Consider the following 16,874-nt stretch of genomic DNA (forward strand, 5'->3'; position numbering starts at 1 on the left):
CATAGTGAGCATAAGTGATGCTGTTATTGCATTGTGAATGATAGCGCAATCGGTGAAATCTCGGGAAAATGATAAACAACGATTCAATGTAAATGTTTTCCTAACAACGCTCTCGAGAGGAGTACGAAAGTTTTGGCCGCCCCGTCGTTACGGAGGCGGGACCCAGGAAGATGTAATTCTAGAGTGTTTTGCCGCGTGTGCCTGATTATAACCATTTCGTACCTTATTGTTTCCCAATCATCTGTGTAGCGGTTAATCTTTTTTTTTCGGTGCTTGATTCGTTTCTGCCGGAATTGTTAAGTTTGATGTGTGGAGGATTTGATTTTTCCTTTCGTTTCCCTTGGCAACGAGCCAACGTCTGCGCCTCCGTATGCTCCTTGGTAACACTCTGCACGGGCCACTGGTGCACTTCTAGACTTTCGCGCGAAAAACTGTGTGAATGGCCTGAGATGATTGAAGATGGCCGAAACAAAATGGCCAAGCAACAAACGCACATCATTTTACAATTTTTTCCACCCGTTCAATCAAATTTTCTTTTGCAGCATCTAATCCACATGTGAGATCGGTCGAGAGAGAGAAAAGAGAATTCAATTGAAAATCCGGTGAAAGTGCCTGCCGTCGCGTCTGGTGCTGGGTGAAGAAAAAAGTACGCAGCAGAAAGAAAGTAAATCAGTAATTTCCTCACATTTCCCGTGCGTGTCCGTGTGCGTGTTCCCTAACACAAATGGTGTAGTGTGAAGTGTGGAAGCCTGTTTTTTGCTTTATTGTCGTTGGTTTGCCTATTGTTTCTTCATCCGCCTGCGGGTGGTGATGGTCTGCTGGCGCCCGTGAGTTGTGGAGCGCAGGACCATAAATTGGATCGAGGAAAGATCGTTGCCATCCTGTTATAGCGTCCGACCTCCCCCTTCCCCAGTGTGGTCGTCGTCCACTAGTGGTCGAGGAAGGGCGTAAGGACGACGACACTGGAGGATACGCTCTTCCGGTTGAGCAAGTTGCGCGAACGTTTGAAGGCGATGCTTCGCTCACCGGCCCACCTGATCGGTCACGGACCGGGTGCCGGTGGTGGTGGCGTGATGGGCCTGCACAGTCACGCCTCGTCGCCACCCCACGCCCGGCCGTCCCTGTTCGATTCCTGTCACCGGAAGATACGGCTCATCGGCGGCGGTCCGGTCGCCTTTCTCGGCGGTCTCGTAGCGTAAGTATCATCAACTGCTGCTACTGATCAGGGCAGGATCTGTGATACGGTTCCTTTACTTGGTCCATTCTTGTACTAAAAAAGCATCAAACGTTGATCTTCAGGAATATTTCTCGTCAGCTTTATTTTAACCGATCGTGTGTCCTTATCTAAAAGGTTTGATGTTAAAAGGTCGTTATCTCTCCTTACCGAATCAAAGAAAACATGGACAGTAACCGTAGTAAACCCTCGGAAAAGATCGTCTGGGACCAAAGTCCCAGACCAAACAATCTCACACCATTTTGGCATCTTCTCACTTTCTTGCGCTTCCTGTCAGCCACCGTCAGCCATAGTTTATTTTAAACTCGCCAAGAAAGAAATCTGTGTCCCATTTTCGCTCCACTTGGCGATCCTGTGGCTTTATCGATTATTCTTCTCCGTAGGTAAGAAAAGCGAAACGAAACCAGCAAAATGCGTCGACTTGTCGAACGGTGTGAAAATTTTCCTACCACCCAAAGCAACGGTGAGGTGTTTTTGCTCGATCTGACCAGTCCCGACATTTTCCCGAGCCGACGACGGTCGGTCAACGTTCCATTTTCTCGCCGTCAGCCGTCCGCGCGCGATCCGCTTTTTCTCTTCTTCCTAGTCCGTCACGGACGGCGCAGCCATCGTGAGGCATTTTGTGGCATTTTTCTCCGATCTTCTGTCTCCAACCGGTGTTCCGGGTCCCCCGCCGATTACGGCGACGACGACGGTACCGCCGCCGCCAACATCAAAGGCACATCGCGCGTGACGGACACAGTCCGGGCGACTACATAAACATGAGGTGATCATGATGGCTGCGGTGGGACGGGGTCTGGAAACACTCCCGCCCGGTTTTCCCCAAAACGTTTGATCTAGATTTTTCCTTTGTCCGAGAAAAAAGGGGTTTCAGATTATAGTAAATAATTATTGCACATGAAGGCCACGTGTTGTGACTCCTCTTCCGTGTTTCACGGGAACAGACGCCCTCGGTGACCTACTTTCTGCATTAGGCTACAAGGTTCCATCAATGAAAACTTTCGTGAATTCCCTTATAGGCTTTTGGGGACATGGTCAGAGCACCGAGCTTGGTCAATATTGTGAATCAGTCTCGCGTTCTCATGAAAGCTACCCAACGTAAGGCTCTTGAACCTCCTTGGATTGGACATGGCGTCTGTGCGATCTTCTTGAAGGCGGAGCTTCCCCGAAGAACGAACGGGGGGAGTATTGACAAAAAGAAAACTCTGGGAAACCGGAAACTGGGTTGATCGCGACCCGATCGAACGAGAGAGTCTTCTAGCGCAAGAAGAACCGGTCTTGAAGTGAAGAAGCTCGAAACGAATCGGTTCGAACCCCAGCTGCTGCCAAGTCGAGGTTTATTGTGCTTTCGCGGTGGTGGTCTCCTGGACCTACGGATTATTTTGCTGACTAATTGTGTGCTCTTCGAGACTCTTTCTCTCTCTCAGAACGAAATTTTCGCGGTCCCCATGGGAACGACAGCAAATAAACAATCGATCGGTGGAAAAACGATCATAATTGCATTGCGGTGGAGGGGCACACGAGACGCGCTGGTTGTTGTTGTGTTTGTATTATTCCCGGAGGTGATCCACCCGAAGGACTGGCGTCACTGTTGGCGATCTCGATCGAGAACGGTGGGAAAGTTCAGACTCAGATCGGAACGAAGGTGCGCCAAAGTGTGGAAGCCATCGACGAGAGAAAGAAGCGAAAGCGATGATGGAAGCGATGAACGAAAGCCTCCTCGTTGCCTTGCCGGTTTGTTAATTGTAAACCGATCGTTACCGATCGATCGGTGCCCATCAAATCAACCTCCTTACATTACGCTCCCGTAGAACGCGAAGTGTTAGTGGTTCTCACGGGAAGTTTGCCGATTTGCAATTTAATTTTAGCACCACAGGAACTATGACGGGACGGGTCGTTGGGCTTCCGATTTCGGTGGGCTTCTAGGAAATTCGTTGAACCCCAACTTTCGACTTCTTGTAGATGTAGGAAAGGTGCTCCAGCATTTCGCTCTGAATTTATATTCATTCGTTAGAGATTCTCTGCGGCTAAGTTCTTCTTCAATTCTCAATGTTTTAAGCGCTAGAAAATGATCAAGAATTCTTTGCTAATATTATTCTTCATGTTCTTTTTTACTTGTAGGTAAGTGTCTTGTATGACGGAAGTGAACGCGGCGAAGGACTTGTGCGCTCAGCTTTGACAACAACAACCCAGGCCAGCAACTCTAAATATGCTAAGTACACTTAGCGGTTTGCGTAAAGCCACACCAAACAGTGATTGAAAATAATTATCAGCTGCTGCTGCTGGTCGGTCTGTGCCACAGCCACACGCCGTAGCGAGAGAGACCTTCAATTAAAACCGCGCTTGGACAAATGGATCCAAATCGACAAACGGGTTGCCCGATCGCCCCAAGACTCTGTGACATGTTTGTAGAGCTACGCGCGTTGTTGTTCACCGCGGTCACGCATTTATGATGGTGGCGCATGCGCACGCGGCGCATGGAGAAAACCGGAGCAGTCAACCGGACTGTCACTCGGTGTTGTTCCGTCCGGGTGCCCACGGAGAGAAATGGCGGGCACCAGGAAACCGGAACTTCCCGCACATGGAGTGGCTGCCCGGGGGAACCTTACAGAACCTAAGAAATGAGTCCAAGGAACACCACAAACGTTCTAGGTGTGCGCGCACGCTCTCTGGTAATGGCATTCGTAAATAGATCCGGATCTTACTTGTGGTGGCCAGTAAGAATAGGCGCGGTACCTCCGCGTGCTACTCGGGAACCCGAGAAATGGTGATTGGAGACCAGCACCGCCACCTCAGTGGGTTCCGCTTTACGGCGTCTCAAGGACAGCATCTCGGAAAGCCTTCCACGCCCGCGTGGAGCACTCTGCTGCTGTCGAACGTCACAGGACGGGGCGATGCATAGGAAAGCGCTGACTTGAAGGTTAATTGTTTTGTTTACCAGCAATTCCCCGCTCCCTGGCCATTGTTCAGTCCTGAAGAGAGGGGATAGTAGTGGGCGGCTGATGATGCCGTTGTGTTGTTCCGCTTCGAAGGGCCTCTCGAAAGACTTGAGAAAGGTGTTCCTCCCCTTCGTTCCGGGCTTTCTTTGTCTCCACTCGCGGTGCCGGTGGCTCCACACAAGAGTGATCTTTACCGAGGAGGAGCTCTCTCATCCATAAACATAAGGCGGCGGCGACAGCGGCGGATGTTTATGGACAAAAGACCCCGAACCCGTCAGCCTGCCAGCCTGCAAGCGCGCTAGCAAATTTGTCGTAATAAAGCACCCGCCCCTGGTTCGCGGTTGGTGAATTTAATTTTTCATAACTCGCGAGGTACAAACCATCATCCCCACAGAAAAAGAAGGAAGCCATTTTAGGGGGGTCGATTACGGCAAGCCCTTTCATCTGGCTTGCGCCATTTTGTGGACCGTGAAGCCGTTTTAGGATTAATTTCATTGTAAAGCTGAAGACGGCACTGTCACAATGCGTCGATTTGAGATTTTATTGGCTTCTTTTGCAGGAATCATCAGACTTGTGGCCTGGTGACACGATCATGTTATGCTTTGGCTGCACGCTCTCTCAAGACTCTTTCCATTTTCCACGGACCACCTTTGACTACAATCACGTGTCTCTCATACACGCCAGACTTTGTGGCCATTTCCTCGGCCGTAGAGAGTCACGCAGATCTCTAAATTGGTCAGAGTTGTTATTGTGCGCACGCTCGCGTCACAGAGGTAATAGAAACCACAAAACCCAACTCGTGCCCTCTAGCGACTTACGGCGGCGGTCATCGGTTCCCTTGATTACGGTTTTGATTTGGATTTTCTGCAAATCGTGCAACGTGTTCCCTGCCGGTCGCTGTCGCTTCCTAACCTTCAAACGTGCCTAGCTCTCGGGAACGTGGACTCCAGTCGATCGCCTCCAAGAAAGACTCCAAGCACTTCCAAGAAAGACGTTTTTTTGGGGACCGGGTTTGTTGTTATGCTTCCACCACAACAGAACCGTTGTGTGTTTGCGTCATCCCAAGTTTTCCTGGCTTCCGGTTTCCGGTTAATGGAAATCAGCTTCCCACTCTCTGTGGGTCTCCTCGGTTTCTTCCGATTACACTGCGCGGCAGCAGCGTCGGGTGGGTCCGGATATGCAACTCCCAATATAAGCAACCATCACGCGGCTGCGACTTCTGCGGATAAATAAATATTGTTTTCGTTTCGGCCGCCCGTCGCCGCCGCCGAAGAAGTTAAATATTTGTTTTATGTCGGAAAGCCGGGACGAGACTCCTCTACGGCACTTAGTTTCATTTTTTCCGTTTATGCTTTGCCGCGTTGGTCGCGCCCTGCAGCGAACATGTAATCGTCTCAAATTGTAGCCGCCAACCCACATTGTTCATATTCGTTCGGTTACAAGTTTTATTAATTTTGTCCACAAAAGAAACTCAACATGGGCCGCTCAGGCTTCAAGTTGCTCTCCCGGTGGGTTCATTAAACTTAATTGAAAACTCAACTACGGCGCAGTTTGTGAGCCGCTCTTTCGAAGGTCACGTGAATGAGGGAGCGCTTTTTTTTGGTACGAATTTTTTGGACCTTTTATATTATCCTCCAGAAATTTGAAGATCACCAGAAGAACGGCGGCGGGCTCAAGCCGCGGTCAAAGTGGCCGCCAAAAGAACAAAAGTCTTGTTCCGCTGTTTCTCGCCCATTCTCTGCCCTGGTGAAATGAAAACCTTCCTCTGTAAGAATATAAAAAGATTGGGGAACAAAAAATGTTCATCCCGCCTGCCGCCGGGTTTCGCGGGAAGAATTTTAAAGGTTTCCGCGGGTCCGCGCTCGGGCGAACGGAATGCTTCGTTGGAGGTTATGTTTCCATTTTAATTTTTTTTCTTGTTCCACGTTTTTTTCTTGCTGTGGCGTAAAGTGATCCCCCTTGAGGGGTCGTTTATATGAGGTCCGTGACATTTCGTGGTCTTATTGTTTTCTCTCTCTCTCTCTCTCTGGCCGCGCTTTTTCTACCTCAAAAACACCAAGAACAGGAAGTGATCGCTTTCCGCGTCGCGGTCTCTGCGTTAAAGATCAATTTCTTCGTGACCGGAAAGAAACTCGCGAGCCCAAAACAAAAAAACAAAGGGAACCAAAACAATTCGTAGAACTTACGAAACTTGTTCGAGAGCAAACAGCTAACGGTAAACTTGCGTTGCGTTGCGTGGAAAAATAGCAAACCGCATTTTATTGCCGCTTTGTCGCGTGGAAGCAATAGTGTTTGCCCATTTAAATTGCTCCGAAAGCAACGGAAGTTCTGCCGGTGAGAAAAAAGCAGGGATGCAGGGTTTTTAAAATGTTTTGTGTCAGTTCCTGTGGAGACAAACAAGGGACAGACAGGCGGAAGCGCGAGCGATGCAAGGTTACGGCATGACATCAAAATGTGGCCAAAATTTGTGATGGGCCAACCGGGGTCCATTGCATTGTGCATCCTCAACACACAAGAGAGACCATGGTTCGTCTTCTGTCGTGAGTAAATACCGCTGCACATCCGGTTCGCCAAAGAGGAAGAGCGAATGCTTGGGAAAAATTGTAAAAGTTCGGCGAACAGAAGATTAACAGAGGATGTAAAGTAGAAAATGTAAATATCGCCACCAAAAGAATGGAATTTCATCTTGGAACGGGCCAAGTCCCATATTTCGGGCTCCCAAGACGCAGCAGAAAAATAAATACTTTTGGGGCAGCATCATCGCATTCGGGAATCCAAATCTTCCCACACGGTGGTACGCTCGGGGTTCGGAGATTGTCCTGGAACGGGATGTGAACCCACTGCAAATGTCAACGTTTCAGACACGATGTTAGCCGTTGGACCTTTCGTTGAGAATGTTGCATGTCTGAAGAGAGTTCCGATGACGGATGATAGCAATTTTCTGACAAAACTCTATTTTTGGAATGCCAGGTATCTTCTGGTAAAAGACCTTTCCATACTTTGTTTTGCAAATGTTATATTCAGACGAGGCGGAGATGACAGACCCTAAGTGGCGTTTTGACGGATCGCGATCTAGTACTCTTGGATGTGTGGAACGTAGAAGTTGCTCAAGTTAGCTTGTGGATAGTGTAAATCCAGAGCCAAATATAAGTGCGCGTTAAATTAAAGAAAAATAGTTAATTAGGATGCTCTAGAATCTTCAGTGTGTCTTTACAGGTATGTTCATTGACCAATATAGCCGGGTTTTGATTGGTTCTTGAAATAGCCCACTTCTAATGACAGAAAGTCGGCACTTGCATTTCAATGTCAACATGCATCGTTCAACTGGCAAAGAAAAGCGTTCTCTTTCTCTGCTCCTTTAATGTCCAGCTGGATGCCGGTTACATATCAAATAATGGAGATAATGGACACATTTCGTGTGTCCCCCGTTGAAATGTCACGCGAATGCAACCGGAAACCGCGTGCGCTGTGCGTTACGTCAAGTGATGTGCCTCGTTTTTGAAGCCTCTCGAATGCGCACGAGGCCTACGGAACCCGCCATGCGGCCTACGATGCCTCACGTGAGCTCGTGGAGCTCTTGGTTTTGCCGGCAGGCGTTCTGTGGTGCTGCTCTAGAAGCCCTTCAGAGGGTGCACGTGTCTTCACGCTTCACGGCCGCGCGGAAATGAAGGCATCACATCGTCGCGTCGTCCTCCACAATGGACATAGACAGTAGCAGTAGAATGGTGTTTGCAAAAATCGACACCACTTTCGTTTCGCCAACTAGAGCCGGGTGTCGAATGCCCACACGGGGAGTCTGGTGGGTATTTCGGATCAAGTTTGATTTGAGTTTGCGATTGCAACACATACGACGACGGGGTGATACGGTGGCCTTCAGCGGCTGTTTGCATGATGATGTTTGTCACTCGCGACTCACGTCGCCCACGGGATATCGAGTCCGCCATTGCGTCGTCGGCGTCTGAAAGTGGTCTCCCAACAACGACGGCAGGTTTTGTGGTACACGAGTCAACAGCCATGGCCTGGCCCGGCACGACCCTGAATCGTAGACCAACCCCCCGGACACACACGGTAACAGGCATCAATAATTATCAATCCATTCGCTGCTTGTTGAATGCGCGCGCGCCCGCCCTTCCGTCGATGAAATCCGTGAGCAACCGAAGTTGCACATATGCAGTAGTAGACGATGACACGACCCGCCGACGCGAGAGGGAATGGAAATAACCCCAAAGGGGGGGTGGTGCACATATGATGTGTTGTGTGACAACGACAACGAGGGAATAGAACCCCTTCTCTTGTCAGCGCCCCACGCTAGGTGACAGTTTCGCACTCGCGGCGCACGGTGGGCTGTGGCGATTGTCCAAAATTTGGTCTGAGGAAGTCCAGTATTTGACATTTGCCTAACGGTTTTCGGTGACACTTGTCGAAGTGTTTTAGGGATCTTGTCATATTTAAAACACCCTTTTACAACAGTCCAATCAACATCATCTACTTGAATTGTGACCATGACGGGACAAAGTTCATGCACTGTCCGGGACTCTGAACCGGGTTCGCTTCAACCGCCAACAGTTCATCGCCAACGGCAACAGCACCCCGCGGAACACCTCGTTTATTGCTGGCGCTCGTCGGTGGTTGTTTCTCCCCATTGTCGTGAACCGCTCTGCGCACGGGCACGCACGCTGATGGCAGTTGACAGCTGACCGGTTCCTGCTGAAGCGGGTTCAATTTAGTTCGCCATTTTCAACAGCTGATGCGCCCCGCTGATGCAGCGGTCGTCGGGTCGGTGGTGTGTGAGGCTAACCCGCTAAAGCGCCGCTCTACGGCCACAGCCGCCACTACCATCATCATCGCGTGATCGGTGTTGCAATCGATTTTATACGAGTCGCGCGCCGTGGTACAGGTTAACCCGTTACCGTGTGACCTACTCTTCTAACGCACACATCCGCAGCCGCGGTGTGTGGACATTTACAGCACACGTTGCATTTGAAGTTGCGCTGGTTGGTTGGTGATGGTTTAGTATTCCCCACACATTGTTGTGTCGCGTCGCCACTTTCGCAGCTAGTAGTAGGCGCTGCTGCTACATGCTTCGTCGGCTGTCAAACGGCTGTCGTAAAACACGTTCTTTCTGCGGTTCCCAAAACAGCAACACAAATATCTGTCACTTTTTAGGTTCGCATCTGTTGACGATGGCGACCGTTTCTGTGTGGCCGACTTCTCCGCTGTTTCCTAACACGCTTCAATTGACCAAGGTAACCGGGTCACAGAGCGTTTATGGCTCGAGTCGAGTAGGGCCGCCTCAGTGGTAGAGGTTCTACAGCCCAAGTTTGTCGTGTGTTCTCTGACCGCGGAGAACTTGCTAGAATACTTACGGCCCTTTCGGTTCATGGTTCCGGAGTAATTGACACTCCGTGTTCCTGTACGAGCGAACTGCTGAGCTGGCCGCCGAGCACGGCCTTCTAATCAGGTTCCTCTAATGTCAAGGCACAACGGCGACAAAGCTGCGGCGGCTGCTGGACGATGTACGGCAATCAGGCATGCAAATTCTTGACGAGTGTTTTCTTACCGACTCCTGCCGGGGGTACATGTTTTATTGATTACTTGAGACCTCTCGACGAGGCGTACTTACCTTGCGGATGAAGTAAGTTCCCGTTCCTCTCGGAGACTCTGGTAGAAAGTGAGAGCTGTGGGGCCGAGTTTGTTTGTAGAGGCTGCTATCTTGACTGACGATCACTTGCAGTTGCGCTAAACAGCTGCCTTAAATGGCGTAGAACACTACGTGTCACACATCGTAGCGGCAGGGGTCTCGTCACTGAACCTAATGGATTGGTTCCGTTCCGGTTGGTGACGAAAACATTCAAGATTATACCCTATCTCTCTCCAGACACCTGGCCTGTGAAGTGTCAAGAGATGATTGATTTGTCTACAGGACTCCGTCGTCTCGGTTGTGCCACCGAAATTGGGACAATCACCTTTCGAGGGTCGTGAGCAAATAGTTTGCTGATTGGCCGATTTTAATTGTCCAGCTTCACCGTTGTGATGAAATATGCCAATTTATGTTGCCAATGACGCGCATATTGCGTCAGCCAGGCAAAGTCTTGAATGCAAAAGTGCCCGGTAAAGAAAAAAGCTTGTAAGCAAAAGCGCCGTGCCTCTGGCGTCACTGACGCGCCAGTAATTCGATAAGTGTTTAGTTTAAGTATTTGCCTGCGCGCCTCAGTGAAGCACACGTGCGCGGGGCAGAATTTGTTTCTTTGTTGTAGAATTGTACGGCGTCCGGAAATCGGAGCTATTGGCGGTGCTCAAAGAATTTCCCCTTGACACGTGGCACGTTTGTAATATAAATTCCCGGGCACGTTTCTAGCGGCGGTGCCTGTTTACACTCACTCGCGTGCTATTACCATAAAGGATGGATAAAAAGGGTTTTGCTCTCATTAGATTTCATGGGTTTTTCTTTACTTTTATTCTAACTTCATTATCCTTTATTATCCTTCGATTATTATCACATCGTTTCGGCACATACAGAGACGGTCAAACCAGACGTCCGGAGGAAACGTTTTCTGGGCCCCCCCCAAAATGGGGTTAAAAGTTCATTCGTACCCTTTTTGCGAGCCACCGGGCGCCTGGCGGCTGGCCAGCAGATGGTGTGTGGTGACCTAAACGATGTGGCCAAAGCTTGAAAGTTTCACTGCAGGAGGGAACCTAATGGTAGATTAGTTACAGCTCGCTTTTTTCTTGCAAGGAAATGGAACACTAGGTACTGAATCCCTGACGGGGGCCGACTGGCCAGGTCCAAGAGAAACAAATAGATCGGTGCAAAAAGAAAGCCGCTACACCCGCGGTCAAGGTGTGCGGTGTCCCAAATTAATGTTTGGCTTCTTCGGACACACGGGGAGACACAAAAACGCGAGCAAAAACGATCTCTCGCCGGCCGGCGGGCATCGGCCACTGTTTTACGCACATACACGTCTCGCTGAAAGCTGCTACTAGGAGCAGAGTGCTGCCTCATCATCGCAATTAAACTTCCGGTCGAGAGTTTTTCGCGATCGGGTTTATGTGTCTTCCCCACAGAGACAGAGAAATTTCGAAAATGTGTATCAAAACACTCGTTTGTTCATCGAGACTAGGGTCTTTTTATGGTCAGTTTTTAGTGCAATCCTCTGGCGGATTGGTTTCGAATCAAAATTAGGTGACTTTCGGAGGGAAGTTGTATGTTGACCTAGCTCCCCTATTGTAGTTCCCCCAAACTGGCGAAGAGGTTTAATGAAGACACTTGCGAGTGAGGCACGGAGAACTGATCCGTCTTGTTGGGAGTGACGCAAACTGGCGACGATTCGAACGGCGGAAACCTGTCGTAATGTGATCGTGAATTGGTCTAAACGCAACACGATCCTCACCACGAATGTCTGGCGGCCTCATCGCGAGAGACACATTTCAAATGTCACAAGCAGACTCAACGGCGCACATTTGAATGTAGGGGTCATTTTCGGAACGACGGAGTCGTTTAGGGTTGCAGTTATGGTTTTCGCTTTCCCATTCTTTCTAAACCCCGATCCCAATTCTCACGAATCGCCTCAGCAGCGAGCGGGTCGCTTGAAATGTGAGCTCCATGTTTTGCATTCCAGTGCACTGCCCGCCCGCTGTCTCTTCTGCGAAGTGTCCCGGTCGGTGGATCGCGCCCCATCCAAAGTTTGTCGATGGAATCGATTTCCAATCAGACGACGTGTCGAAACAGCTCCATTAGAACATGTTTGCCTGAAGAAAACTCTTACTTCTCGGCGCATTTGATATGGCCGCGGAACACCTGAAACGGGATCTGGGAGGGCCAACCAATCGAGAAGTTGAGAAGAGTGCGTCCGTTACCAGTGCGCCTCCCAGTCCAGGTCGCGGCAGTTGTGCTCCTTTTTCACCACAGTACTTTATAGCACGTTCGTTTCTGGCCGATCTCTCCGGTCTTGCGGTGTGTTCTGGGGTCTGGGTTTTCCGAGATCTTCTTCGCCCCTAGAGAGAGAGACCTCGCCGGGTGTTGCGTCGTCGTCGTGGGTTTTCCGGCGAGTTGTTAAAGTGGGACACGCTCGAAAAGTGCGCGTTCGCGCGCGCGCGCCCCCAATTAATTGGCGTAATTACCGGCGGTAACGGTAAATTTAATGATTCTTTGCTCTTTTTTAACTTTAACGCTTGCAACACCGAGCTATGGAGCGCAGTGCGCGCTGATGTGAAGCACTCTTCGGAGTAACGTTCTCCGGTGGAACGAAAGGAACGAAAGAAACGTGCGAATAGTTCTCGGAGTGCGGGTCGCGTTTTAATCGGCGTGGCACTAATGATAAAAACGTTCATTATCCACGGGGCGCCAGAAAAAGTTGTTATTAATTTGATAGGTGCTATAAAAATCGACCGCGCAGAGTAAACTCATCTACGAACTGGGCGCGGATCCACACTGTCTCGTTCTTGGGCGCTTCTGAAATGATACAAAATGAACACCGGATTACGTGTTCCAAGATGCTCTAAAGCTAATCTAATTACTCCATACAAAATGTATCCAATTTCGATCAGTGCTTAAAGGGTTTTTATTTATACATTTCCCTAATTCTTTTTCTTTCAGGTAAGTTTCACAAGTGTCTACAGCGCCGTTGACCCACATTTATAATTACGGTAGGCTTGGACACTGGGATGTGCTACGAACAAAAAAAAGCGGCCCAATGCTGCCTGCATCTGGTTTAATCTGAATTCTCTTGTACAAACACGCAGCGCTATGGTTTGGATTTATGAATGTAGACAAGGCAATCCCCAAGAAACCCTCCAGTACCCAAAAGTTGCTCACTTTGGTGACTGAAGCAGATGGGCGCCCCGACAGGAACCGGAAACCCTTTGCGCGTTGTGAAAGTGGTCCCCCTTGGGCCCCGCCAGCCCCGTTTACTTTTTAATCCCATTTTATGTGCTGCGGCACATCGCCACGCTGCGGTTGCGCGTATGCAGTGGCCGTTATTTCTCCTAAAAGTACGCTGTCCACCGACAGGAGCTGGACTGCTGGCAACACTGCGGGGTTTTCTTATCTCTTGTCGCCTAACCATTTTACTAACAAAAAGTCGCTGACCAATAATTTTAATAGCCAACCAAAGGAATAAAAAAAATCCATTAACCTTCAGTGGCGAGCACTCATCAAGCGGGAGGAATTGGTTTTGATGCAGCAAAAGAAAAAAATCACGTTTTCTGCGAATGGAAAGCGAAACTGCGAAATGCAAAAACAACCGCGTATCTGCTGGCCATCTGACACGTTCCCATCAAGTGCTAAAGACACAGAGTGTGAAAAGCAAGAAGAGGTTGTGGTGTTTCAGTTGCCATTTTTTGGGGCCCGCGTTAGCTCCAGTTTATTATTTTTACGCACAATACATTCCGTGATTCTATCAGTCTTTCTTAATTTCCGGTTCCGGCGAGACTGGCCGACGCCCCACAGTTGCGAAGTGTAAAAAACTGCCACTCCCCGTCAAGTGGCCACGGATGGCATAAAAGATCTCATCTGCTCATCAACAACAAGGAATAAAAAAGGAACAGATGACCAACAACATTCTCAGCATTGTTGACGGCGAATATCTCACCTGACCTCGGTGGAGCAGTCAACAATGCTTTTGACGAAGGCAGATGTGCAGATCCCATCACCTCACACATGCGCTAGGACTCGTGAGTCTTCCGAGCCTATGACAACACAACCCCTAATGGGGTGACAACGCTACAACGGTGTGGCTAGTGTCAAAAAGTGAAAGCTTTCTCTGGACGGACGCACGCGCTTGGATATCTGGGTTAGGTTTCGTTCCGGCCAGGAAAAACCTAATGACCTGATGAGCGACAAAATGCCGTCGCGAATGTCGACGAAAACAAAATGGCCAAAAGAAATGAATGTTCACACAACAGCACATTAATGTGTCGCGCGCCGCGCACAGTGCCACGCTTCTTCTGCTGTGGTACTGACTCCAGTAATTTCACTTCATTCACAATGGAGCGTGAAATGAAATTGTAAAGCAAAAAACGAAGCATATTTTTATAGAAAATTAGCGCCAACCATTCGCATAGAGACCACCGGCCCGGCATATCTTTTCAATAACAATGGGTGGGTGCCCGCACTTTTGCTGTTGTGGCGGAACCGGGCGAAAGTGATCTCATGTCGCCATCTTACATTCTTCGGACGTCAGCAATCCGTGTTGCTGCACGTGACACGGTAGCCTTTTCGCGAAACATGAAAAAGTTTCATTTTTCGGCGAGTTCTGTATTCCTTTCTGGATTATTTTTGCATCGGTTGTTACCCATTACCACCGGGTCACAACACCACGCCGCGTCTTGACGACATTAATAATTCATGGGCTGATTGGGCGTGCTTGGCGGTGAAATCAAACTGGGTCACGTACCAGAAATCGCCGACTGTGACGGAATATTCAAATTTGTCAATTGTTCACCTAACGATTTGCCATTCTTCGACAGCATGTAAAATATGCTTCTTGGTGCCGTTTAAGTATATTTCGTCACATGCTACAGAACTCCAGTTTTGGGGAAAAGCTTAATTTAAACGCAAAGGGAAACCACTTGCCAGCATCGTTGACAGATCACATCATCCATGACTTTTGTTCTGCGAGAAATTTCTGAATGACGCATCACCTTGTTGCGACTGACAGGTGATGAGAGTGGCGTGAGATCTCATCCAGGACAAAACCCCATCTCAGTGTGCACTGATGAATCGTTCATGTTTTTAAATTGGGATGTTTTGAAACTTACCTACATATTTTGTTGGGTTTACTAAACGGAGAATTGCCATTTTTACCTTCATCTGCAATTCGATTTACCGATTCCTCCCCCCCGTTTATGATGGATTGAATTATATTTTATGGCCATCGTCGTTTTTTTGCTTCCCGGGCTTCATAACGGTAAACCGAGCGCATTCTTCTGCACGCGAAATAGAAATCCGCTGACGAAGATGATGGATGCACCTTTCTTAAGACCTTTCATTGCGCCATATCTTACCGGAGCTCGCTCTCGAATGTTGTCTCATCAAAACCTTTGTGTAATCGACCGGCCCGCGAGGGGGATCGCCCGACATTGCCCCGATGGTACGCTTCATAAATATTCATGAAAAATGATGGCTCTCTGATGCCGCTTGGGGTAGGATTTTCTTTTACATTCGGAAAAACACGATCATATTTGCGGGTTGGAAAAACGGCGCCGCGCACAGCAGAGTCGTCCATTTTTCTTGTCTTTATAGTATCCACAAAATAGGGGAACCATCAGCAAGAGGAGTGCCCCAACAATTGCCGCCACCAACACACCGTCCACCGAGAGCAACAAAAGTAAATTATTATGAAATTAATTCTATTGCCTTCCGCGAATGAATGCAGTCTCTTCGGCGCAGAAAAGAAGGTGATCATCGCCCGATGCAGGCAGAAGATGATTGATTGCCTACTTCCGCGCCAAAAAAACGGGTTATGGTGGGTCTTCTCTGCCGTCCAATTTCACCTACTTTTGATCATCCCCACCAGCGCCAGGCAGGTTGTTGAACAAAAACGAGTTTTTGCAGCCTCGTCGGTCGTCCCCCGGAAGAGGATCTGCTGCAACAGCTACAAGCAAAAGAGGAGACCACCCTTATGTGGGCACTATCTTATCTTCCCGAGACCCACCACACACCGTGTAACGATCGGGTCCGCGATGACGCACACGATGGTTCCTCACGTCTATTTTGTGTCTTTTTCTGACGAGTTTAATTTTATGCACATGACAAACCACCATAATTACCAACGGAACCCGGCCTCTTGCGTGCGTGCGCGGCGCCGTGCCCCGGTTACGGTACGATACCGTTTTCTTGTCTGTTCAAAACCCGCATCGGTTCGCCGCGTGGTTCCGGTAACTGTGACGTTGCCGCGAGGAGCCTTTGTTTTTGTCCGCTCGTCCCGGACATGACGCGACGATGGTGGTTGTTGCCACCATGTGCTAATAAATTAGCTAGCGAATGAATTTTTATTTTGCAACGTGCTAAAATTGAACCATTATATCCAATTAAGCGATTTAAGCAAAATGTCATGTTTCATTTTGTGTTCCATCACATTCTGGTTTATGGAAGGTCGTTACTTGTTATGGGCCCCCCAGCCAGCGATGGTGTCACCGTCCTGTGGGCCGCGGCTACTTCCTGTGTCCTTCGGCTCTCTACTTAATGGGGGGGCGGTACACTTTGTTACACTTTTAGCACACGTCCAGCCGCCGCCATCCAACGGTGGGCATCACAGCAAACGGTTTCGCCTATAATTATCCACCGGTTCCGTATCGAGCGCGCCAATATTGTGCGCACCCGCGACATCTTGTAATGGCGAGGACCGATGGCCGGCGCACTGCAGCGAGCCCGTTCCGGTGTAGTTGCCTACCAAACGGGGCCAGGTAGACGACGGTCGGTCGGTCGGTTCTGTTGCTGACCACCAACCGACCCACAACAAAACTCGTCCTACCGCTTCGGGGTGCCTGTGTGGTCTGTGTGCCGATCGATCGACAGCGGAAGAGAGAAAGAGAGAGCGGCGTCGTGATGGCCGCCGGTTGGAGAACAATTTATGGAACGGTATTTTACGGTTTATCGACAACCCGGCCCCTACAACAACAATCATCTCCCCAGAGAGAGAGAAGGCCCGACAACCCGGCGGCGGCCACCCACCAAATGGTAGGGTGTTCCGCGGGCGCAA

At 49.4% G+C, this 16,874-nt stretch overlaps 1 protein-coding gene across 4 annotated transcripts in view; it reads left to right on the forward strand.

Annotated features, from left to right (window-relative positions):
• The window catches only part of LOC131206135 (MOB kinase activator-like 2), an 86,710-nt gene that overhangs the window by 38,396 nt on the left and 31,440 nt on the right, over window positions 1–16,874 (forward strand). The window contains exon 2 of one of the 4 annotated variants that reach the window (XM_058198556.1): window positions 543–1,195. The exons of the other annotated variants lie outside the window; for them this stretch is intronic. Coding sequence (XP_058054539.1) covers window positions 1,014–1,195 — 182 coding nt within the window. The 5' untranslated portion in view covers window positions 543–1,013. The remainder of the gene's footprint in view (window positions 1–542; window positions 1,196–16,874) is intronic. 4 annotated transcript variants of the gene reach the window in all.

The sequence above is a fragment of the Anopheles bellator genome, chromosome 1, assembly GCF_943735745.2.
Source record: "Anopheles bellator chromosome 1, idAnoBellAS_SP24_06.2, whole genome shotgun sequence".
Classification (NCBI taxonomy): Eukaryota; Metazoa; Arthropoda; class Insecta; order Diptera; family Culicidae; genus Anopheles; species Anopheles bellator.